We start from the raw sequence: 26,469 nt of genomic DNA on the forward strand, positions 1-26,469 counted from the left end.
AATATAAAGTATTTTTAATGAGATGAGGTCAAATGTGATAATGAACAAATGCTCCGAACAGAAGTGTAGACCTGCTCCAATGGAAGCTTTCTTTTTAATGGAAGAAAATTAATAGAAATATGTTCATTAAAAAAAACCATAAACGAGCAATAAATGGCAAAATGGCAAAAGCCATAAATGAGCAAAATATTTAGAGCAAACCAATTTTTAGTGTCTTGTAATTTGGAATAAGTTTCTTTAGTGCTGTAAATTGTTTATGATTAGACGTGGTCTTGTAACTAATAGTGAAATTTCCTATAAATTTCAACGTGACGCTTAAAATCTTAATAAAATAAATAAAAAGTTCACAATTCTTTTAAAATTTTCATGGTGTTGAATTGATTTAAGATATAATTTTAGAATTGGAGACAAATTTTACTCCATAATCGGACGGTGAATTATTAACTATACTGATGCATTTTAAAACTGAAAAAATGAGAAATTAATATAGTAAGTAATTTGATCCATAAAAATACCCATACAAGCGTGAATACAGGCTGTTTAATCAACTTTACATTCTACTACATTGACACGGAAATATAATGAATAAAAATTATTTTAATAGAAAGGGTCTTAAGCAAATACAACACATATGGCAAAAATAATGTAACAAATTTATAACTAATAAAGAATTTATTTTTCATTTGAAATTTAACATATAAAGCGTATGTGAGCTCTAATTTCCAAAAGTATTTTACAAGCCACAAATTAGAATATTAAAAAACTGATTTAGTATGAATATCAGAGCTTAAAAAAAATACGTGCATATTCATATAATAGTTTTTTTAAAATTATGTTTTACAGATTCAAGGATTTCTATGAGCTTGATCCCCAAAAGTTTCAGAACAAAACCAACGGAATAACTCCTCGTAGATGGTTGGTTTTATGCAACCCTGAACTTGCTGATACAATAGCAGATGTAAGAAATGCCTATTATTCTGATTTTGTTTCGACTTGAAAAGAGAATGCAGGGAAAAACACTGTCATATATTAAAACCTTTCTAATTTATTCGCCATACTCTTTTTATCTATTCAAGCAGAGTAAATCTGAACAAGACTGCATGAGTTCTAGGAGAGGTTTATATCGTTTCGGTATTAGATTTTAAATCACAATTTAACGACTCTCCTTAAAGATTTGGAGACTAATTTGACAAGCTCTCCAAATCTTTAAGTGGAGTCGGTAGGGCATATCTCAACAATGCTAAAACTTACTTTTTTCGATGTACCTTTTCTAAGAAACCACTTATCACTTTGAATGTTTTGGGTAATATTTGAGATTATATCAGTTTCATACTGTGATAATGCGTCAGCCTTAAGCCCTTAACGCACAGATTTTTTTTTAAAAAACCGGGCCGAAAAATAAATTTTTCTTTTTAATGTAAAACACACTTTAGAGCAAGGTTTCCATTTGTTGCCGCTTCTGGTTCAACTTTTCTTTTGATGGAAAATTTTGATATACTGCGCTTTTATTCCATGGAAAATGACTATATTTTATTCTTGAATAAATAAGTGTTATAGCTTACAATCCTATGTAAATGACAAATATCAATAAAACGATTTTTTTTCTTAGCTTTCACATTGTTATTTTCAATTCTCGATTATATTCGAGTGTGAAAAATTATAGCAGCATAAAATACAACGCGCTCGAATTATTTTGAGTGTGCACAGTTTGGCCTGTTTAGCACGCTCGAATTAACTCGAGCGTACAAGTTAAGGGGTTAACGGGAATACTTTTTGAATTATGGAGGATTTTTGATGAAACTTTTTAAAAAATTAAAAGTTCTTCCTTCATGTTTTTTAAAAAAAAATTCTGTTAAAGATAGGCACTAACAGTTATCACGGAGTAAACGTCTTTATGTAAATATTCTGTGAAAAAAGCTGAAGCAATAGCTTATTTAGATGCTGAGGAAAGATACATAGAAAAATGTTAGTTTTAGCGTTATTGATATATGCTCTACCGATTCCCCTTAAATTAAGATTTAAAATATAATATCTGTTTTCCAAAATCCGTTTTATACAATTACTAGAAAACATGGATCAAGATAATTTAGATAAATCAAAGTAAATGTTCAAAGACATATGTGGAAACAGTTCATAATGAGGAAGCGCTCCTAGTGCCTTACGATGTTTTTTCCCGTCATGGGTTCCTATGCAATTCTCTATCCTTATGATTTGTTCTACCTCTCCTAGAAGCTTTGCCGTCTTGTTCAGACCTACCCTGCATATAAAAAATAGAATGATATAATTTAGCATTGCAGATATAATTACTGCAGTTTATATCATAATATATAAAAATTATGCATGTTTGAATACTTGTGTTTAACTGATTCTAGCTTTTTTATACTTAAAATGCACTAACCTATCATGAATACTTGTAACTAATTATAATTTTGTTACTCTCTCGATTTTTACGCAATCCAGCATCCGACTTTCGTATTGTTACTCTTAACTAAATTGAAAAAATTCAAGACTCTGTTTTTAAGTTCATTAATCTTCCAATTAGCATTTGTCACAAATTCCTTTTCTGGCAATAGGCCATTTAGACAAGGCATTTCATTTTAGACGAGAATTTTAAACATGTCTGGTATATGTAGCTAATAAAACGACTGTATAAAGTTTTACTTTCTATCTCTCTCTATATACATATATATATATATTTATAAAATTTTCAGAAAATTGGTGATGAGTGGATTATCCACCTAGAGCAACTGAAGAAAATAATACCATTCTTAAAGTCTTCTAGCTTCGTACAGAAAATACAACAAGTTAAAAACGTATGCCACTTTCTTTTATAAAATATTTCTTTTATTAACTGCAATCAAATGTTGAATAAATAACAATTTTATGAAAGAAAAATTAACCTTTTCTTCCCTCGACAGGAAAATAAAATGAAATTAGCTGATTTGATTGAGAAAGACTATGGCATAAAGTTAAATACTGAATCTATCTTTGACGTACACGTCAAGCGAATACACGAATATAAAAGGCAACTTCTGAATTTGCTGCACGTTATCACCATGTACAACAGAATTAAAGAGAAACCTAATGCTCCATTCGTTCCCCGTACTGTCATGATTGGGGGAAAGGTAATCTTAAATTTCTTTTCTTATTTGTTATTCAGATTAAAAATTCCATCGGTTATTGACATTTTGTGAAATCATTGCATATCTACCTTTAAATCATATTTGTAAAAAAAAACAGGCTGCAGGATTTTCAGTAACATTCACCCATATGTTTAATTTTAGGCCGCTCCAGGATATCACATGGCAAAGCAGATCATCAAGCTCATATGCAATGTTGGAAGAGTAATAAATAATGACCCAATAGTTGGTGACAAACTTAAACTTGTGTATCTAGAGAACTACAGAGTAACTTTGGCTGAAAAAGTGATTCCAGCTTCAGATTTGAGTGAACAAATTTCTTTAGCCGGCACTGAAGCATCCGGAACAGGCAATATGAAATTCATGGTGAAAACATTTTTGCAATTTGTTATTTTTTAAAAATGTTCTCTTTAATTAATTTGCTCGCGAGATCTCAACAACTATAAATCTGACGCAAGTTACCTTTAACTCCATTTAAGAAGTTTTAAATTAAATATTTTGTTTTGAATCTTTGAGCATCAAACATCAGATATTAAAACAAAACAAAAAAAATCTGAAAATTTTTTTCGATTTTTAACAAAACAGGAAATTTTACCTTAACTTTTTTAAAATACAAATTTTGAATCGTGTATTAAAATAATACTTATTTATAAAAATAATACGTATTATTTATTCTAAAGAAATTGATTCTTGCTTTTAATTTCCTTTCTGAATTTTTGCTTTTAATTTTGAATCTCTGTGGTATGACTGCAACTGGCTCTTAAGCTGTAAAATTAAACATAAAGTTTCTCTCAATTTGCACCTCTGGAGCTTATTTTCCTTTCTATAGATTACCTCTGTTATTATAATGTAGATTGAGATTTTTTTTAAATAATTAGTAAATAGCTCATGAAAACTGCAGAGTGATGGTCAATGTAAGCATATATGGTCCTAAATTGAACTAGTTTTCATTAGCTTTACATTTGACTAATGTTGGTAAATATTTTTTGCGCCGCTTCACTGATTGTACAATGCACTGATAAAAAGAAATAATGACCTGAACAACTTTTGATCTCGATGTCAGATATAGAAATTTAAGCGTAATTTTTTTGAATTATCTTAGTTAAAATTATGACGAAATACATAAAGTGGAATGAAGTTTAAATGTTTAAATTTCAACTGCTCTCACGACTAAACTATTGGGACCATATTTGCTAGAGTACGGTTACCACCATATTTTAAGGATAGAGAATCCGTAAACCTGAAAAAACAGAAGAGAGAAAGCTTTGTGTTTAAATTTATAATTCAAAATATTTCTTGCTTAAATTAATGAGAAATTTAAGATTAGACCATTGAATAATTAAGATGGTAAAAGAGGGCATGTTAGTAATTGAAAAAAAAAGATCACTAGATCAAACTTTAAATTACTTTTTTTTTTTTTTTGGTTTGAATTCTGTATATTGAGTTTTCTTTCTGTTTTGAGAGATAATGACTTTAGGAGCCTTACTCCTAGCTCTTACATGGGACTTATTCAGCTTAGGCAAAGACTGCTTTAACTCTCCGTCTATTTTTCTATAATTTTCTTCAAACTTTACTTGCAGTAGGGGAGAGTGGGGTCAATTGTAACATTTTTTACTTAACTATTTTTAACTAACAAAAAATCCAATATATTATTAGTATTCATTGACAGACGAGTAAAGTAGACTATCCTCTATTAGAAAAAAAAATAAACACCTAATTTTAAATGTTAATATATTAGTTATTAACAATTTTTGACAGTCGAGCACTTGTTACAATTGTTCCCACTTACGGGGTCAATTGTAACAGTTCATAAATTCAACTAAAACATAGTTAATTATACATATTATCATAGTTGTGATATATTTCTTTATTGATTAAAATAGTAGTGATATTTTAGGAGTAAAAATAATAATGAGCAGAGACCTAAAGTGTTAAACTTTTAACTTTAGGGGGTTAAACATTTTAATTTATGCTGTGAAAGGTGATAAATAAAATAATGCACATGCAACATAATATAAATGATAGAGGAAACCATTGGTGGTTCTTAAAGACTTAAGTAATGGTTTGTAAACATAAGATTATTTATTTTCAGCTGTTACAATCGTCCCTTTGCTTATTGTTACAATTGTCCCCAAGATGCCATTTCAGCTTCATTTGTTAAAAACAATGCTAGTTAATTAACAAAACTAATCTTTTTTTTTATTGAAATGTTAATTAAGGTGTCCACTTACATATTCGCTTACTAATTTTTATTTGTTTAAACAAAATTACTTTGTTACAATTACTTTGTTACAATATAATATTCTAATACCAAAAAAAGTACTTGCGTGGCGTGAAAATATCTTTTGTGATCTAACTCTTTCAAAAGTACATAAAAATGATTGCCATCAGGGATGTACATGTATATTTATTAAATACACCTTGTGCGCCACCTAGGAACCAAATCTGGAACCCGACACTCGAAATTTGTGCTCTGTTACAATCGTACCCTGTTACAATTGACCCCACTCTCCCCTATTGTTTAATTTTGATACTTATCACATAATACCATTTTTGTTTGGAGCTATATAGCCCCTTCGGATACACGTGATAATAAACTATACAATCTATCCATGTATCAATTTGTGTTTCGTTCAGGGAAATTAAGATGTAACAGAAGCTCGTTCAACCAATAACATGCAAAAATAATTTCTGTCGCAAATAGTGTAAAAAATGCCAAGTATTTATGTCATTCAATTATTTCATTTCAATGCTTAAAATTGTGAATAGTTCATTAAAACATTCATGAATCATCTACACTTTACTCGTCAACAGATTTATGAATCTGGTCTGACGCCGTCAGACCTTTGAAGAACAAGTAACAACAACAATGAATTATCTAACACCGAAATGCATATTTGGACTAACGTGCGATAGTGAGCGAAACCAATCACTATTGTGCCAGAACTTTCGTTTTTTTTGATAAAAAATAAATTTTTTTTTACTGAAGCATGGAATAAATTAAAAATATAAAGTTTTTCTTTATTTTTTTTTCCATTTAAGTAGAGTAACTACAGTGAAACCTCTGGGGAGTGACTACCACAGTAAAGTGGACGTTAATGAAGGTTGATCATTCTTATGGGTTGACTTCAAAATGTTATTCAAGGTACATGATTTTTCGCAAGCGATTTAATCAGTATCATTTCTTTGGTGCTGAAATACTATTATCTATGAATAAAATTTAACGTCAATAATAATGATCCCTACTGATATTTATGAGTAAAAGAAATTAACAATTATGATGACTACTATTTTAAATAAATGAACAGCTATGCTTTTCGTTCGCATTTAATTTCATATTATAAAACGTAGTTAGCTTAAAAAAACGAAAGGAGGTTTGTTTGTAATGCTTGGTTTTTTTCCAAAAAAGCTTTTTTGTTTGAAATTTAACTTTCAACTCTAAAAATAAATCCTTGGATAGTCTCGTCTTTAGTGCGCTCTGACTGCAACATGAGGATGAAGATCTCTTTCAGAGATCGTCAAAAACAGCTATCTAAATGAGAACCTCACACAAATACTTTGGACACATTTTACTAGTTAATTTATTAAAAATGTTTAGACATTTTTTCATGTTTTTTTATTTGACTTTCTATACACTTGGTGCAGAGGTTTACCTGGGAGAGGTTTTGATCGTCTCTCTTACAGGTTTTCTATAACACAAAGTCTATTTGAAAAATTCTGTGCCTCCAACAAGAGGACCTCCCTCACCGTAAATAGAAGAGGTGGCTATATCAGGTGGTCTTTCCGGGAGGTTCCACTGCATTATGATTTTTCCATTTGTTTTAGTTAAACGTATTTTGATATTTTTTATACGTAAAATATTCCTGAAATTTTTAAGGATAAAAAGACAACAGGGGGGGGGGGCAAAGGAAATTTCCTTTGTATTAAGACAGTATTAGTAGTAAGCATGCGGAATCTCGTTCTGCTTAGTAATTATTGAAAAATATTGTGTTTTAGCTGAATGGAGCTTTGACTATTGGCACATTAGATGGGGCAAATGTTGAAATGAGAGACGAAATGGGACCAGAAAACATTTTTATTTTTGGAATGACTATTGAAGATGTCAAGAAATTGCAAGAGAGAGGGTAAATTATTTTTGACCACTTCATATCAGTTTTCTTTAGTTTTCGTTCCTATTTTTCCTTTTGGACGATGTCTTCAGGTAAACATATGGTTACTCACTCATGAAATTCATCTTTAATCACATTTTTTAATTTTGCGCCAAATTGAAACACTTTTAAAAATATTTTTAACTGATGAATAGAAAATCTTAAGATTTATTTTGATGAAAATAGAATGGCGCAGCATATGTTTTTTTACTATGTTTTTATCTCGTTGAATGCCATGGGGGTCACCGGTGACCGAAGCCAAGATTATTAGAAACACATAATTCGAGTAAATTTTTAATCCTTTTACTTTTTTTATACTATTATTGTTACTAAAATGGTTTAAAGAAATATCTCATCAAAATATGGAACTCATACTGAGAAAATCATTTTGGCCAGGCAAGCAAGCCGTGTAAAATTAGGGTAGCATTCAAAGTGTGAATAACTGGTGTTTGTGCCTGTCATATTGAAATTTTGCAATTCAATTTTTTACCATTGTTAAAACTAGAACATTCATATTATTGAAGCTCCGTAGTTGATGAGAATGCAAGCTTTGTTCGTTTTGTGACAGTTATAAGAATGCGTTATATCCAACTGTCATAAAAAATAATTAATAGAGTATCTGAATTTTAACTTTTCAATTAATAAGTTTCTAGTTAGCTATTGTACTTCTCTGCTTATAAAAATGCAAGTTAAAATTGTTAACTAAATGTAGCGAGTAAAAATTTTTTTAAGCAAGATTTTGATAATTTTTCAGCACTACACTAAAAAACTAAGAAGAAAATAGTAAAAAAAAAATAAACAACGATTTATGTTACTAAAAGCTGAGAAAATAGTTTTATTTCCGTCAGATCAAAATTGAGAATATCACTTTATATATTTAATATCATAAGGGAAAAACCCCTTCCCTATTGCTTTTGAGTGTTGTTGCCTACAGGTTTTGTTTTGGGTAAGAAAAAAGTTTTTTTTTCCCTTTTAATTTACTTTCAAAGATTTCTAATTCATTTCTACAGTTATAATATTACTAATAATAATATAAGAAATTAAACACTTGTTTCTAAAGATCTATTGGGTACTTAGAATTTGATCAGTCCTCCTAAGTTTTTACTTAATAGTTATTACTCTCACCTGACAAATACTTGAATTGGTAATAAATCCGATTTTCACGCGGGCTGGTCTAGTAAAGATTCAGTTTTCGCTGGATTCCTGGTGCCCTATTCCGGTACATCTCGAATTTAGATTAATAAGTTGTCAATATTCAGGTTCTGTTGTTCATACTACTTAATCATGATTAGGGATGTGAAACTTCAATATATCTTAACATTCTATTTGCTTTTCACTGAAGATAGTTTTTACATTATGTTTTTTAATGTGTGAGTAAAATCAAACATCAAACACAGTAAAATAAAATTAACAAATTTTTTTAAAAATACTTTAAGTTTCAAGAAACTATTTGTTTCATTATAACATTTTGTATTTATGATGCATTTTCCTATTAACACTTCTGTACCCCAAATAATACTTTTATAAACTCTACAAACTTGCATCCCAAAAGGAAACCTTTTTTTTAAAAACTAGAACTTTATATTCCAAAGGGATTTTTAACTTTTGTTTCATGTTAATGAAGTAAGCAGCAAACCAGTCATATTTCTGTTATAATTTTTAATTTCTCTTATTTTGCTAAACTATTGCTAATACTGACTAGTAAATTTTAAGAAAATGCAAGTGAAAGTGTGATTCTGTTGAAGGTATAAAGTCTGATTGAGAAATTAAGATTCTTCTAATCGGAGCAAATTAGTTCTTCATATAATTGCTTAGTTAGCGATATTTAAATATAGAAAAGTTTGTTAAGTGTGTTATCTTTAATATTCCAGATACAATGCAATGGACTATTATCAAAGGCTGCCTGAACTAAAACGTGCTATTGATCAGATCAAAGGGGGATATTTCAGTCAACAGAATCCGGATCAGTTTAAGGATCTAGTAGATGTTATTCTGAAATATGATAGGTAAACAAATTTAGTCCTCTAATATGATAAAAAGTTAATTCAGTTGAAAAGCTTGAGGCAATATAATAAGCCTAATTTTTTTATTTATGTCACTTGTCAATCAGCAAGCCTGTTTGTAATCAAACGAATTTTTAAGGGAGAGAGTGGTTATCTTGTTTTTTCAGTGGTGACATCTATGGCTTAAAAAACTACTTCAGCCACACACACGCGTTAAAGCTCGTCTTACAGAAACGACCCAATCACACTCCATTCATCCGCATATCGTAATTTTGACCTGAACCAGAGAACGATCAGTCTCCAATTCAGTACCCAAGAGGTATTTTATTTTATAATTTTATAACCTTCATTGAACAGCCGACCCAATTTTATGAGTTTACGACTACTAATGTTCAACTCCGTAGCCTTGTAATTTTGAACCCAATCCAGAAGACAAGGGAACTCCTAGATCGATTATTGGGAGAAATTTGCCTTCGTGGAGGACTTTTTTGATGGAGCTAACCCGCATTTTCGTTACATAGAGAGGAAGACCACGATAACCTCCCATGGTTAGCCTGACGGCAAGGGGACTCTAAATGATCCGTCTACTACTGAGGATATTTCTCGTCAGCACTGTGGTCAGTGCAAACCGGATGCGGAATTCGTATCGACTGGGATTCGAACTCAGTTCGCCTCATTGGAAGGCGAGCGCTCTATCCCCTGAGCCATCGCGACTCCCCCAGAGGTATTGATCTGTTATGGGGACTAGGAGGACTTCATAACCCCACTAGATTTAACCTACTCCTGTTACCATTTAATACACGGAAATTATTCTGTGGAATTCGAACTCCTGTTCTCACAAACATGAGCCAAACGTCCTACTAACCAGAGTTGGCCAAAAATGTAATCGATTACATTTTTTGATTACAGTAATCAATTACTTGTAATCAAGATTACAATTTTCAAAAATTTTGATTACAGCTGTAATCATGATTACAATATTGATTACAGTAATCAATTGTAATCGTGATTACAAAGTTTGATTACAGCTGTAATCATGATTACATAGTCGATTACAGTAATCAATTACTTGTAATCATGATTCCAAGTAATTGCGATTACAAGTAATCACAACAAAAACGATTACAAGTAATTATGATTACAAGTAATCAAAATATATGATTACATGTAATTTGATTACATGTAATTTGATTACATGTAATTATGATTACATGTAATCTAATTACACGATTACAAGACTATTGTATTCTTATAAATGATTATATTTTACAGTAGATAGTAGAATGTATTTTATAATGATACATTTTGCACGTATTAACATGTACTGCATTTTGTACGTATTTGTATACGTACAAATGAATGTAACTGAAATGTATGTACATATGATTTTATCTAGTGCATATGTTCAGACATTTTAGTATCACACACATGTACATACACTTATATTGTAGGTATAAAATATATGTACGTATGTATATAGATAATAATTACGTATGTATGTGCAAACAATGTAGGCATGTACATTTATACACAATGAATATATGCATTTTATGCAAATATTTGTGTATGTAAAATGTATATCTATGTTCATGTACGCATGTATATACAAGTACTTGTGTTTGTACGAACATACATACATTGTCTGTACAATGTATGTCCCATGCATGTATGTGCAATTTATTTATGAACAGTACAATATATGTATGCATGTACAATATAGGTATATCTGTAGGATGTACAATATATGTATGTATACATGTACATGATATGCATGTCCAGTGTATTTATGTACATGTACATAATATGTTCATGCTCAATGTAAGTATCCAAATATGCATAATACATTTGTGAACTATTGTACGTACATTGGGCGTATTTATATTTCACATATATTCATACATGCATTCGACATGCATAACGTACGTACATACACACATTTGAGATGCATATATTGTACAGATGTATATACATATAGCGTACAGATGTATATACATATAGCGTACAGATGTATATTCATATAATGTACATATGATGAAATGAACATATAATGTTCATATAATGTACATATGTGTGTACATATACAGTACGTATGTGCATAAATATATTGGGCATAATTCTTTCGTACAAATTTTACATGTGTACATGCATGCTATCCCTATCTATGCATATGGTGCAATGTATATATGTACAATGAATGTATCCACACATGTACAATACACGTATGTTCCATGTATGCATATCCATATGTACTATATATGCACGTACAATACATGAATGTATGTACATACATTGTACATGCGTACATACATTACACGTATACATATGTACATTACATTTATGTCTAAATATGTGTACAATGCAATAAATAAAATGCATGTAAGTTAACTTTTAATGACTCAAGCAAGTTAAATGACAAAATCAAACGATATTTAAATTTAGTTTTCAGCTTTAATTGTTCTATATCATTTTGAAATTCTCTGAATAAAAAATTATTTTCAGGTATTTTCATGAAATGTTTGACAATACAGATTTATTTTTTTTATAACATAATGCATGATTCATAGAAATTTTTTAAATGGTAAGAAAAACGGTAAATTTTATGTGTGGAATTAATATTTAGAAATTCCAAATAAAATTATCGTTTGCTTTCTAAAAAATATGAGGTCGAGTTTCATATACCTTAGAATAATTTTAAAACAAATTTTAATAACTTTACTCATATAAATTTTTTTAATGTATGCACAATGTATGTGTATATTGTAATTACATATATTTAAATGTACGCACGTATTTGTACATTACTTGTAATTATGTACATGTATACGTTGTATGCACATGCATACATTGTGCATATAACTATTTTTTTGTACATCCATGCATTACATGCGCATAAGTATTAACAAAGTATGTAGTTATACAAGTACATACGTAAGTTGTACATAAGTACATACTTTGCGTGCACATATATCGATGTACATCTAAATATGCATGTATACATGTACGCATTTTATTTACGCAAATATGTGCATTTATTGCACCTTTAAATAACATTCTTACATATTGTACGTAAATACGTACAATTTTATATACATACGTACATTGTATATATGTACTATTATCGTAAATTTATACAATATATGTACTTAAGTACATGAAAGCATACAAACGCATAAACATTCTTTTCATATACGTTCATACATGCATTGTCTTTGTATACAAAGATACAAAACATTGCCTTTTTGTACAAACTAACATACATGCCTACATGTATCATAATTGCATAATTATATGTACTAAGCATATGCGCATTGCATTAAGTATATTACAATATAATTATGAATATTGTACGTACAAACAACGTCTGTGCATACATTGTATGTATAGGAATCGCAAATTGTACGTTCATGCATGCGTAGATTCTATGTACATAAAAATATGTAAACACGTGAATACTTACTACATAAAAAATTTGACTATAGTATACAATCGTAATAACTTGTAATCGTATAGTTTGATTACAAGTAATCACAATTACATGTAATCACAATTACATGTAATCACAATTACATGTAATCAAATTATATGTAATCATGATTACATGTAATCATATATTTTGATTACTTGTAATCATAATTACTCGTAATCGTTTTTGTTGTGATTACTTGCAATCGCAATTACTTGGAACCATGATTACAAGTAATTGATTACTGTAATCAAAATTGTAATTATGATTACAGCTGTAATCAAAATTTTTTGAAAGTTGTAATCACGATTACAAGTAATTGATTACTTGTAATCGTGATTGCAAGTAATTGATTACTGTAATCAAAATTGTAATCATGATTACAGCTGTAATCAAAATTTTTCGAAAGTTGTAATCAAGATTACAAGTAATTGATTACTACTTGTAATCGTGATTACAAGTAATTGATTACGTAGCTGTAATTATCTGTAATCAATTACAGTTGTAATCGTTTACTGTAATCAACGGCCAACTCTGCTACTAACCAGGCGATCTCAGCCTTCATTTTTAAATTGTTCGAAGGGGGTGTTAAGACTTAAAACACCTCCATTTCCATATAGGGAATAAGATGTCTCTGTATCTCGTAATCTAGAGGAAATTCCAGGTATTTGTAAAGTATGTATTTAGAAAATTTTCCAAGTTTAAATTAAGTTCATAAGATATAACTTTGCTGTTCAATTGTGTTTTTAGTGAAATGAATAATTTTGGAAACATGACTTTTCATTTGAGAATCTTTTTAATGAATAAAGGGATTATATTGCAAGTTTTTATATATTTATAGTGTATTCTGCATTTTCAACCACTGCATACGTAAAAGCATTAAAACCTGTTTGATTGCTTTAGAAAACCCAAAAGGAGTTGAAATTTAAATTATCAGAAGCTCCTCCATATTTAATAATATAATGGATGTTTTCAGTGTGGCCTTCTTCGGCAGTGATTCTTCTGATTTTAATGAAATTTCTTTTTCTTTCTAGTTTTATTATCTATCTTAAACCACTCATGAATATATTTTTTTCGATCTCAATTTATTAAGGCTTTTAATATATATATATTAACGGTGGTGATTGCGGTGAACCTTGTATAGTTTAAAAATAAAGGATTCGAAACAAGAAATTAGAAGGAATTCCCGGAATTTAAAAGGTTAAAAGATCAATCGTTTGTAACTGAACATACTATCTTTTACTGAACTAACTCCTACAAAACTCCTAAAACCAAAAATGTCATTATTATTTGACTTGAACTGAAGATCTAATTTTTCCTTTATACTTGCAGATTTTATGTTTTGGCTGACTATGAAGATTATATGAAATGCCAAGAAAAAGTTAACGAGACTTATCTGGTAAGAAAGTGCTATTTAGCATTTTTTTTTAATTTTTTTTATAAGTAACTGAAGCAAATGAAGTTGGAAGATTATCGGTTTCTCAGAAAAGTTTTATTATTGTTTACGCGAGTTCATTTAAATTTACGCGAATGCTTTATCATTAACTAGAACAAGGCAAAACGACTGCAAAAAGGTGAGATATTTAAAATTATAGAAAATTTATTTTTGTCTTTAATTTTTAAGTTATAAAGCGCACAGATTACATCAAAAAGGAAAAATATATATTATATTTTACTTATATATATATATATTATAGTTATAAGATGCATGTTGTTTGATCATTATGCATTTTAGAACAATAATTTATGTACTAAATTAACTTTTTTTGTAACTAGGGTATTTAAAAATATAATTATTAATCATCGCAAGTTGATACAGTTTTTAAAATAAGAGATTGTAAAAATAGCACTTATTGCCGATTTTCATTGTTTTGTAGTGAAATGTGTCTAATGTTCTTATTTGAATACTGTGCAATAACAATGCAATTTTTCTCTTCTGCTTAAAATAATTATTACAAATTTAAGCATTCTTTTCATTATGAAACAATAATTGAAGCATATGAAGTTGAAAGATATTTAGTTTCTCAGAAATGTTTGTATAATTTACATAAGGGTTTTACCATTAGTTTAACTGGAAAAAGGTGAAAAAAATTGAAAAGGCCAGGCGTTCACAATTATCGAAATTGATTTTGTATTAATTTAAATTATAAAATACACATATTAATACAAAAAGAGAAGAAAAAAATCTTATTATAGGGAATATTAAGATGCATGATGCTGGATAATTATTCATATAGAACAATAATTTCATACATTAAATTACTATTTTTTGTAATTATGATATTTTGAAAATATTATAAAGCAATCATCGCCAGCGAATGTAATTTTCTTTAAAGCGTAAAAAATAGCACGCATTGCAATTTTCCATTACATTGTAGTGACTTGTATATAATCTTATCTGAATGTTGTGCAACTACGATGTAATTTGTCTTTTTGTTTGTAATAAAAATAATAAATTGAATAAAATATAATAAAATTTTCCCGGCAGAATGGAACTAAATGGACAGAAATGGCTATAAATAATATTGCAACTGCTGGATTTTTCTCGAGTGACAGAACCATTTCTGAATATGCAAAAGATATTTGGGGTGTGACACCATCTAGAGAGAAGCTGCCAGATCCCCATGAACCCGCTGAATTACAAGATTCGAAAAAGAACACTAAAGGAAAATAGAGCTTAGTTTAAAATTTTCTCAGGAATTTTATTTTGATCGAAATGTATATTTTTGATGTTTATCTTTAAGAGTTATATTGTAGAATTTTTTTTTTCTTGTTGATTAAAATATTTACTCAATTTTGTCGTTATCAATTTCAATGAACTTAGAAAATTCGAATTGGTATCTTGCGAAAAATAAAACCTATTTTTGTAGTTTATTTTATACAAGATACAGAGTGTCCCATATTAGATTGACGAAGTTCAAACATTTGTTACAGGGCAAGAGTTAAAGTTTAAAAAAAAAACAATTTTTGAATTTATAAACTTTCAAAAAAAGGATTAAAACGATTGACGAAGGACAAATCGTCAAAATATGATGTGCAGATTGCGACTACCTCTCATATTTCGAGGGTCAAAAGTCCTAACCTGTGAAAAATTACTTTTTTCAGAGAAGAAATTTTTTTTGTCTGATTTTGGGGCTTAAAATTTCGTCTGCCTTAATTTGCACTTTTAAAGTTAGCTCCTCAAACCATTCAGATTGACACCCAGTACGTTAAAATACACTTTTTAGATGTAGAGTTCTTCTGATTTTCTTTTTTTGATCATTTTTTACTAATATGCTATATTAATTGCTTAAAAGGGGATTTTAAGTACACAGTGTCGACATTGACTTGTATATTGAGGGTTTGAAAGTTAAAATCTTTCAATAAAAGAATTTCAGAGATGGTTTTTCTTTTGGTTTTATTTTGTAACTTGCAGCATGATCTGCATTAATTAATTCAAACTTGACGATTCATTAATAAATTAAAATGAATTCTTAGTAACTTTGAAAATTTTATCTGTAGACCAAAAGCTTTTTAAAATATTCAATTTGATATTTTGTGCATTATACATTTTGTTTCTTAGGATTATTAACACTTTTTAAAAATGTTTTAGGAGTTACCAAATTATGCAAAGAATATCCCCAACCATTGTAATGCAATAAAATAAGTGTACTAGTCAAAAAATGCTTTATTGCGAAACGTACTAAGAATACAATGCTTTCAAAAGGGTACTATGCTTACAACTGAGTCAATACTAAGAGTACAGCATTTTCAGAGTGAATCATATTTTACAAAGATAAGTAACTTAAAGATTTAAGATAAGTTACATTAAAGTAACCAAAGATAAGTTACTTTAAAGTATAAGAAATGCAGTTGGGTGCTGTCTCCTTGCCCCATATAAAAAATGATCATTCCAAGTATTTTTCTTGTCAACTCTGCTGAGACAATTTTCAATATTTTTGTTTTATTCTTTACTTTCCATGCCTTACGATATAAGTCTGATTACGAAAAAATTTAAAATCGAAGGTTCTTTTTGTTTGAGAAATAATTTTTAAAGTTAGATTAAAGAAATCAACAACCGAAATTTTTACCTACATAGTTTTAAATGTAACACTATAACGTAAGGTTTAATTCTAGAAAAAGTTTTTAATGAATTTTTTTAAGCAACTTTACATAAAATGGTTAAAAAGTAAAAACTTATGACCCTAGATTGGTGATAACGGTTGCAGCTGGCTAAACATTGCCTTGTTCTAGGCATTGGGGGCTGAAGAAGAAAAAAAGATCAAATTTAATCACTTAAAAATGAATAGAACACCCATTAACTTTTCAATAAAAAATACAAAAATCAAAGACAAACCTAAGATAGAGAATATTTTTAATTGACGCCATTTAAAATCAACATTTTGCTATATAGTGCATTTGAATAAGTAAATATTAGCTCACTTCGTGTAGTAATTTGATATTAAAAAGGGTATTTTATGTTTAGTATTATATATTCAGACATATTCAAGCAAATTTGTTATAATATTCAGTAAGTTTTATTATAGCTAGTATTATATATTCTAAAAATGTTTTATTAAAATTATACATATTTTATTGTTAAATAGTTTTCTAAATGATAATTAAAAAATAATAGTTGAAATTTAGTTATAAAAATTTTAAGTACTGAAGTTCAATACATTTAAATGTCTTAAAATCGTATCGTCTTGTAGATGTATTAGTAGAATACGAACATTTGGAATTTTCATCGAGGTCAAAATTGATTTTTTTCTTTAGTCGCTGACGCCTGTTAACCTTCGTGTTTGTTTTTTGAGCTTATTTTTATATCGCTAAAACATTCAAAGAACTTCTAAGTAAACCTTTGAGTTGAATTAACAGTAAGCTGGTACATGTTGCTTCCCTAGATTATGACAATTTCTTGAAGTTAAAAAGATAAGGAACCTTTTATGAGTTCGGATGTATTCCTGGATGGATTTTCGAGTTGTTCTCTTAGAATGCGATAGTCTGACTAGTAGTTTTTTGGGCACATGTCCGAGAGGGAGTGTGTTCAATCCCAGCCGGCCAAAGACTGCCGGCGTATAAAATGGTAACTTGTGCAAGCTAAATCTGTTGGAGTCGCATAGTACTCCAAGTTCCCATAACAATTTCGAAACCTTTGGGGATATTGGATTGGATTGATCGTGCTCTGGTTCAAGTCAAAATTACAATTTGTGTGAATATGTACTTCGTGTAAAACAAACTGGATGTGACGTATGTATGCGGTCTCATCCTCAGGGATGTTTCCTAAACCGTCGCCAACAACTTTAGTGCGACGTAAATAAACACGGTTCCCAGCAGATCACCGAAGTCAACACATCACTGGCTGCGGTCAGTGTGCGGGTGGGTGACCACTTGGATCAGTCTGTGTAGGGACCAAGGGTGTGCGGTATTGGTCCTCGTTAAACTGTTCTACCGTAAAGTGCTCGACTTCGCGTGCAGGTCGTTGGGCTACCGAAGTGGAGGTGACCCCTCCGCAGTGGATCAAAATTATGATGGCATGTCTTAGGATCATCCTCAAGGATGTTTCCCAGACTGTCACCAATAGCCTATTGTGCAGCTCTAGTGCGACGTAAATGAACAATTACAACTATTACTTCTCATTTTTACTGGAACAAAAAATTTGATAATATATCACAATTTGTACTGTAATGATTACCGTAAAATCACTGAGTCACTCTAATTAAGTAAATATTTCTGTAAAAATTACGGTATAATGTTTAATGGTAAAAATGATTCTACGTTAAACTGCATTTTACGGATGATGCATACCGTAATTTGATCAGGAATTTTTTTACAGTGTAGTTGACATGTTCAGAACTCTCTATACAAGATACTCGCTTCTTAAACCCACCACGAAAGAATAATTTAAACAAAACAGTTTTTTTTTAAAAAACCACAAAGCTCCCAATAAAAAATTAAATAAAGATGAAAATAAATAAATACACAAGACAAGAGAACAGATTAGTTAAGACAAATATCGAATAGTTATTTAAATCTGAATTAATTTTCACTTACATTTGAAGACTTCCACCACTAATCGCTTTAAAAATTCATGAAAATTAGATTAAATTCATTTATATTGCTATAAATATTTTAATTATGTGACACTTTCTGTGGGTGTCACATAATTAAACTGTGCTACCGTAAAGTGCTCGACTTCGCGCGCAGGTCGTCGAGCTACCGAAGCGGGGGTGCCATCCCCTCCGCAGAGGATCAAAATTGTGATGGCATGTCTTCGGATCATCCTCCGGGATGTTTCCCAGACCGTCGTCAATAGCCCATTGTGCAGCTCTAGTGCGACATAAATTAACAACAACAACAGCGACGTAAATAAAAAAAAGACGCTAAAAAATGATCCTCTTGTTCATGTTTCGTTTTCTTGTCATGGGTTATTAAGCAGTTTTTTTTGCACCGAATACACAGGTCTGTATATGTGCAAGAAATAAATTTAAAAGATAAAAATTTTGTAATGGTGCTGTTTCACAGTACATGTGAAAGAAAAAAAGCCTTCGTTTTTTTCAATACTTCGAGGGAAAAAGTTATCAGAATGAAAAAATTTCAAAATAAATTTGGAAAATAATAGTTTATAGAAAAACCGCCTTGCCTATATGAGAAACAATGCAATACATATAAAAGAAAGTTTCATTCATAACAGTGGATTACAACAATGGATTTCCGTATTTCCGATATTGGACACAAACTTAACCTCGTAGAAAGTAGAGTACAAATTATTGCCCTCTTTGAATTAATAGAATACAAATGCTCATACATACAGGCATGCTTTAAATTTTATGTACATAGAAAGATGCATCAGACAACATTTAAAATGCAAATTTTAAGATGCAAAAAGGCCAACTCAATTAATTCAATCAGTGCCACAAAAGGCAATCCAAAAAATAACCCAAGATTTCCACCAATAATACTTAAAAGTTCCCAAGTGTAATATTTACTTTTGTGTCGAAAAATCTTTCTATCAGATGTATCATAAACAATTTCAATCGATGCAAAGTTTTTTCTGAAGTCTCTTATTTCTTCTGAGCGGTTGAGTTTAACTTTCAAATACTTATTAAAGTAACTTTCTGATGGCCAAACTGTTTTAGACATTTGCGTATGATAATTTGTCGTTAAGCAATCCAACGGACAATCGCAAACGACGCCTCCATTTATCGTTGTGTTTCTTATGGAGTTGAACAAACATCTAAGGTGATCCAAGTTTGTCATGTTACAATATGTTCCATAATAATACTTTGTTTGAATAGTCGGGTCAACGCAGTTACACCACTTATTGTTTTGTTTTTGAATGCATTCATAAGCACACTCAATTTTGTTAGTTGAAAGCGCTCTATAATCTTTACACCCATCTTGATACGGTGACGGTAATCTTTCTATATCAGTACTTGAGACTTTTATAGATGTCTTAAATCCTGGACTGATATGAAATCCTTTTTCTGAAACCATCGTAGCCTCATGTTTGTCATGAATAATAATTTTTGCTCCTATACTTGGTGATATAGATTCGATATATGAATCTGTATCTAAACTTAAAATCATCTGTAACGAGTTGTCAGATAAAAATTTTAGCTCTCTGTTATGGAAATCAGAAAAGTCATGCCCGTGTAAACAGTATCCATATTTGAAAGTTTTAAGACCATCAAATTCAACTGGAGAACACTTTTCTCCATTAAACAAGCAATGAATTAAAAGATTCTTTGCATCTTTTTCTGAAAAAAAAGCATCATCACTCATGTTTGAAAAAATGTTTATTAATTTCAATGCATCCATTCTATTCTTATCCGATGAATCATTTGATTCAAGATTAAGGTAGCCCTGAAACCAACTAAGACCTTCAGATATATATTGAGCTTCGATAATTTGAAGTCGTTTAAAAGGTTTCGTTTTAATTCGGTTTAAATTGCAGAAAGTAATAGAAGGAAAGGGTACTTGTTTTTCCTCCTGAATTAAATCGACTATTACAGGATATTCAAAATACAGTTTTGTGAAATTTGATATTTGATAAAATAATATTAAAAACCCTAACATTAAAACTGACATCCATATTAATTTTAGGGTTTTATTGTCAGCATCAAATATTTTTGAAAAAAGAGCGTTTTTCGGTTTGGAAAGTATAGTGAATTGAATTTTTCTTTTAATATCAATAAGATGTCGTTTGGATGGTTTCATGTTTACTGTTGGGTATGATAATCGAATTATAACTTTTTATTCAACTTGAAATACTTCTTTTTTCTTTGGGAGGTTTGTAAGGTAGACTTTAAATTTCCATATTCATTGTAGTAGAGAATGGCACCGAAAAAGAAATTTTACTTTATTCATTTGTTTATTTTAGATATAATCTTCATTTCTTGAATTTATCGGAAAAATGAAACAAATGTCATTTAAATGCGAAAATTATCGAACGATGTTATGCAAGCACCTTTTATAAAACAATTTGACTAAAAGAATCTGCATACAAAATGACAAGTAATTTTATCTTCAAACATAATCTCGGAATTTATGATCGAAGATATAATCACCATATGGTGTATGTCATAAGCGCAGCACATGTAATAGACAGAGATCTGTTAAATTGCACGAGCAAGCTTTTATAAATCTTCAGAAATAAGTACAGCATGCATTCTTTTTCGGACAAAGTAGACATTACTCTTATTTATTTTAGTGAAGTTTTTATTGTATGTAGTACATTTTACAAGACTAAGGCTCTAACTTGACTAATTTATCTGTGATATGTCCTTACAAGGGTTTTAAATCTAAGTAAGTGATTTTCTATCAGCTTGTCAGCACTGAGTGTAAGTTTTTACTTTACTATCATTTGTTCTGATATAACAACTTCAAAGTGTTATTAATGGAGTTTAATGGATTTACCGATTTTATTACCATGGAGTTCAATGGATTTATCGATTTTATTACCATGGAGTTCAATGGATTTATCGATTTTATTACGAATGGAGTTTGATGAATTTATCCATCCGACTTTATTATCCATTGGCTTCTGTCCCATATGCTTTTTAGTGGTTATTGTTTTCTGATGAATTTATTGAAAGTTAACTTTATCACTCTTCGTGCATTATCCATTTCATGACCAAGCCTGAAGATGTCAAGTTGCTTTAAATTTAAATGTTATACCAAGAACAAAAATTTATAAAATAAAGCTTTAAACGGTACATAAATAGCACAAAAGTGTAGGAAGACTTTGGTTTTCTAAAGGTGATTCCATTGGATAACGTATTCCAAATAACATATTCTCGGTAGAAGGAGTTAGCTTTAAATGGGTACTTTCCAGTAGTTATGTCTGAAAATACAAGCCAATTTGCTTCTCTTTGTGGGAATTTTTTTCCCTAGAGGTAGCAACATTAATGTTTAAATGAACGATTCAATTTCTTGTAAATTTGATTTAAGGTTATATTTTCCATCAATTCATATCAGCACAAAAGTTTATATTATTAAATGTCTATTAAAGGCTGAATAAGGAGGTGCCATTTGAATTTTTTTAAAAACAGACGAAATTAATATAATTACATTTTATTCATCTGACAAAATAAATAAATATATTTTAAGAAAAACATCATTTTACAGGCGAAAATTGTCATTTTCATTAATTGCAGCCATTCATATTCTGTCCATTTTAGATTAAGCAGAAATGAATCACAACCATTAACTACTAATCACTTACGCAAAGTAATAAGTTACTAATCTCTTAAGTATTTTTAAATTATAAAAAAAAATCGATAAACTATAATGAAATATAATGGGCGCAGAACAAATGGAATTTTATAAAAGTCCTTTTGGTAGTAAACTATAAACTATATTTGAAATAAATATTCTACAGTTTAACGACTTAATTCCCAATTTTAAAGATAATTGACAAACAATTTGCGAAATTAAAATCGAGAATTGCTTAATTTTATTTTTAAAAAAATATAAGAAAGCTCTTTCAATTGTTACAAACTAATTATTTTAAAAGCTTGGTTTTGAGTGAGAAATAGTAGGATTTTTTAAAACATAATTTCTTTTAGTTTTTTAGCGTAAATTGTCTATGAGAAAATGATTCATTCTCAAAATGAACTTAGTATTTACGTAGCATAAACGCTCTTTTATTATGAATTTGGTAAAAGCCTTTTTTTTTTTAAATTGAGACTTATTGCACTCCTAGAAAACTCGTTTATTTTAGTTCTTATAACATTATCTGTCGCTGAATAATCGGTCTGCAACGTGTAATTGATAGTTTGAGGGTCAAAACTGTAGTTACACTAATCACTGATACAGAACCAGTACTTCTTTGCTAATAAGTTAATTTTTTTACTACTGTATTTTTGATAGAGTTTGCTTACCAAATGTTAGAGACCCTTTCATAAAAGACGCGTTTTTCTCATGTTGTTTTCTATAAGAATGGGATAATTGAGTGCCCACACAAGGCCTAATACAAATCAACTGCTGCCAAATTTTTTCTGGACTTCGATATGTTAATAGAGAGGGAGCGTTTATTTTGACCTTTCTTACAGAATGGATTAAGTTAAATACGTTTTATAACGTAACGTAGCGTAAACGTATTTTACTTAACGTATGTTTAAGCAAATGAATTAAGTTAAATAGGTTAATGCTAGACGCCTGCAAAATGTTGAGATTAAATTGATCATAGAACTTTTAGCATTTATTTTTCCTTTCTATGTCTAGATTATTGTAAAATTCATATAACTTGCATATAAAAAATAAGCCAAGGTAATAAATACATACTTGAAACAAAAGTAATTTGTAAAATTTCAACTAAATAAAAATAATTATGCTTTTTACTGAAAATTTAAAAGATATGTTTTCAAATATATTTAATATAATTGTGGTGACTAATATAAATTAGACACCTCAATTAAAATTGAATTTGAAAGTATTTTCTTAATAAATATGTATTTTTTATTTAATAGCCGAAGAGGTAAAAAAATATCCATTTATAGGGACTCTCAAACACTTAAAATTAGTGAAAAAGATTTGTTTGCAGGTGTTTTCCTTATCACGTCTTTTAATATAATTGGAAATTTATTTATTAGCCAAAAGAAGTTAAGATACTCATACTAATCATTATATAAAGGGCAGCATTTAAAATTAAGTAGAGAAGGAATTTCAAGGGCATCGTGCTTCAGATTTTGTTAGATTATGTATTTTATATTTGAATTCATATTTTGTGTTTTTAAGTTCTGATCGTAACATGGCCTACAGATTTGCTGTTCGCCACATTGTTATTACGAAACCCAGCAGTACTTTTAAAGGTATGTGCTGCAATTTACTGCTGATAAGTTACGACACTTTTTATTTTTAATTAGATTTATATATACATGTATAATATTGCATTCTATATATATATATATACAAGGGCGCCGGCAGAATAATATATAAGGGGGTGCAACCCTCTAACAAACTACCCCCCCTACCCCCGAAAAAAATTTAAAATATTCTGCTATTACATTTTGTTTTGTTATTACATATACTTTCATCTGTTCATTTTTTCAAGATACGTTTCTTCATTGTTAGCAAGATATTTAAAAAAAAGTACGAATTTCTTGCACTTAAAAATTTTGCCCAGAGGCGATCGCGCTGGCGCTAGCATAGCTACTGACTTTGAAGCACAAATAACTACAAACAGTAGTTTCGTATACTAACGTGTTTGTGCACGCTTAACATTGGTATTTATTGTGTTGATGAAGTTTTACAGTTGCGAGAAGTCAGCTTGTGTTATACACCTTTGTTAAACTGAATAACTAATAGAAAATATATTATTTACATTTTATTAAATGAAATTTAAAAATATAGCTTAGATATCTGCCAAGTTTGTGAATGCTCAGTGTGCATAAGAAAAGAATCAAAGATGACTCAGAATTCATTGAAAAAGTTAAAAATAGATTTAAACAACAAACAAGACGATTACAATTCTTGTTTGATTAAACAATTTTTTAATTGTTATGTATCAATAATTACTTAATTATTTGTTTTTCCATAAAAATATGTTTAACAAAAAGATTTTATAAATTTTTTTTTTCTGTATCTCTAATTGTTTTTTTTAAAAAAAGCCAGGGGGGTGCAAGTGCACCCCCTTGCACCCCGCTGCCGGCGCCCTTGTATATATATATATATCTAATAATAATAATAATAATGATAATAATAATAATAATAATAATAATAATAATGTGTGGTCATAAATAAAAATGTAAGTGAAGGAAAAAAGACTTTATGCTTCTTGGCCCATTAACGAGGAAAGTGAGTTAAAAAGACATGAAAACGTTTTTGGTTATCTGATAAAATTGAGCAGATAAAGGCTTTTATTATTTTTATTATAAACACATTCAAACATCATCCAATTACCAAACTGCTTTTGATATTTTTTTTATCCCGTCTTTCTTAATAGTTTTTCTTTATAATTTGATATTAAAAAATATCAAATTATAAAGAAAAACTATATTTATTCACTTCAATTTCAATTCACTTTAATTTCAATCCTTATACGTTTCAAACTATTATGTCTTCTGCTCATAATGTGTCTCCTAATATTTCTTTTATTTATTTGAAATATTTGACCAAACTACTTAACGGCATAAGATTAAATTGGTTTTCAGTAAATGGTTCTCTGTTTTTTGGAGAATTTAAAATTTAATTCTTATTTAAAAAATATTTGTTTCTGTTACTTCCCAAATATAAGGAGAGAAAAAGCTATGAGTATACATTTAGTAAAAATGTTTTCGAGTGAAATATGACGTCGGAAAAACTAATTAAATGTCTTTTTTCATAGTTACATTATTACTAAATTTTTGAGTCAAGATTAAACTCTAGTTTTAATGAGCTATTTTGAATATGCAATGTTGCTGAAATAAATTAATATAATTATCTTGGTTTCGAATTTTGTAAATGATTTTAACAATTTCAAAAAGGATTTAAATAAATGATTTAGCAATTTCTCACTGTAATCTTTTTAGACTAGGTTGCTTGTATTCAATGCAGTAAAACCCAGATAATGAGATGTATTCGATTGGCAAAAACAGCTTTGTTTTCCTCATAAAATAAAGTAATAAAGGAGTACGGAGTTTATCATTGTTCGTAATTGTTATAAAAAGTAATAATAGTTAGGGATGACGTTCTCGCATAAGATTATTTTTATTCTAATTTTCAGTTATGACTACTAGTACTTTCAAAAGTCAATTATCAATTAGTGGTGCCTTATCGATTCCATATCGACTCAATTCTTAAGTTACGAAAAAAAATTATAATTTCGAATGATTATATTTCAGTCTTAGACAAATATTAAAAAAAGGTCCCAGGATTTTAATTTGATTGAAACATAGTCAGTTGAATAAATTCAAATGAATTCTAATAAAAAAAATGTGACAAAAGCTTTAAACTTTGAAAAAAATCATCAACTACTACAAAATACATCTAAAAATTTTGCCACTTACTTAAAGAGATATTCAGACTAAAGCATTAAATAACTGGCAACAATCAGTACAATGCAGAAAAAAGAAAGAAAAAAAAAGAAAAGAAATCGACTACTTTGAATAACTTTTGATCTCATGATCAGATTTTCACATTCTAGGACTCAATCTTAATCGTTCAAAGGGGTGACCTCAAATATGCTAATTAGTTAGTGCAGACGAAATTTTAAGTTACAAAATCAGACACAAAACGTTCTTTCTCTGACCAAA

General features: G+C 29.3%; 1 protein-coding gene across 1 annotated transcript in view; it reads left to right on the forward strand.

Annotated features, from left to right (window-relative positions):
• LOC107444046 (glycogen phosphorylase) overlaps nucleotides 1-15,548 on the forward strand; it is a 38,455-nt gene extending 22,907 nt beyond the window's left edge. The window contains exons 11-18 of the mRNA XM_016058096.3: nucleotides 844-958; nucleotides 2,712-2,813; nucleotides 2,919-3,125; nucleotides 3,285-3,506; nucleotides 7,137-7,264; nucleotides 9,160-9,294; nucleotides 14,087-14,153; nucleotides 15,243-15,548. Coding sequence (XP_015913582.1) covers nucleotides 844-958; nucleotides 2,712-2,813; nucleotides 2,919-3,125; nucleotides 3,285-3,506; nucleotides 7,137-7,264; nucleotides 9,160-9,294; nucleotides 14,087-14,153; nucleotides 15,243-15,428 — 1,162 coding nt within the window. The 3' untranslated portion in view covers nucleotides 15,429-15,548. The remainder of the gene's footprint in view (nucleotides 1-843; nucleotides 959-2,711; nucleotides 2,814-2,918; nucleotides 3,126-3,284; nucleotides 3,507-7,136; nucleotides 7,265-9,159; nucleotides 9,295-14,086; nucleotides 14,154-15,242) is intronic.
• The last annotated feature ends 10,921 nt before the right edge of the window (nucleotides 15,549-26,469 follow it).

This window comes from Parasteatoda tepidariorum, chromosome 3 (assembly GCF_043381705.1).
Source record: "Parasteatoda tepidariorum isolate YZ-2023 chromosome 3, CAS_Ptep_4.0, whole genome shotgun sequence".
Classification (NCBI taxonomy): domain Eukaryota; kingdom Metazoa; phylum Arthropoda; class Arachnida; order Araneae; family Theridiidae; genus Parasteatoda; species Parasteatoda tepidariorum.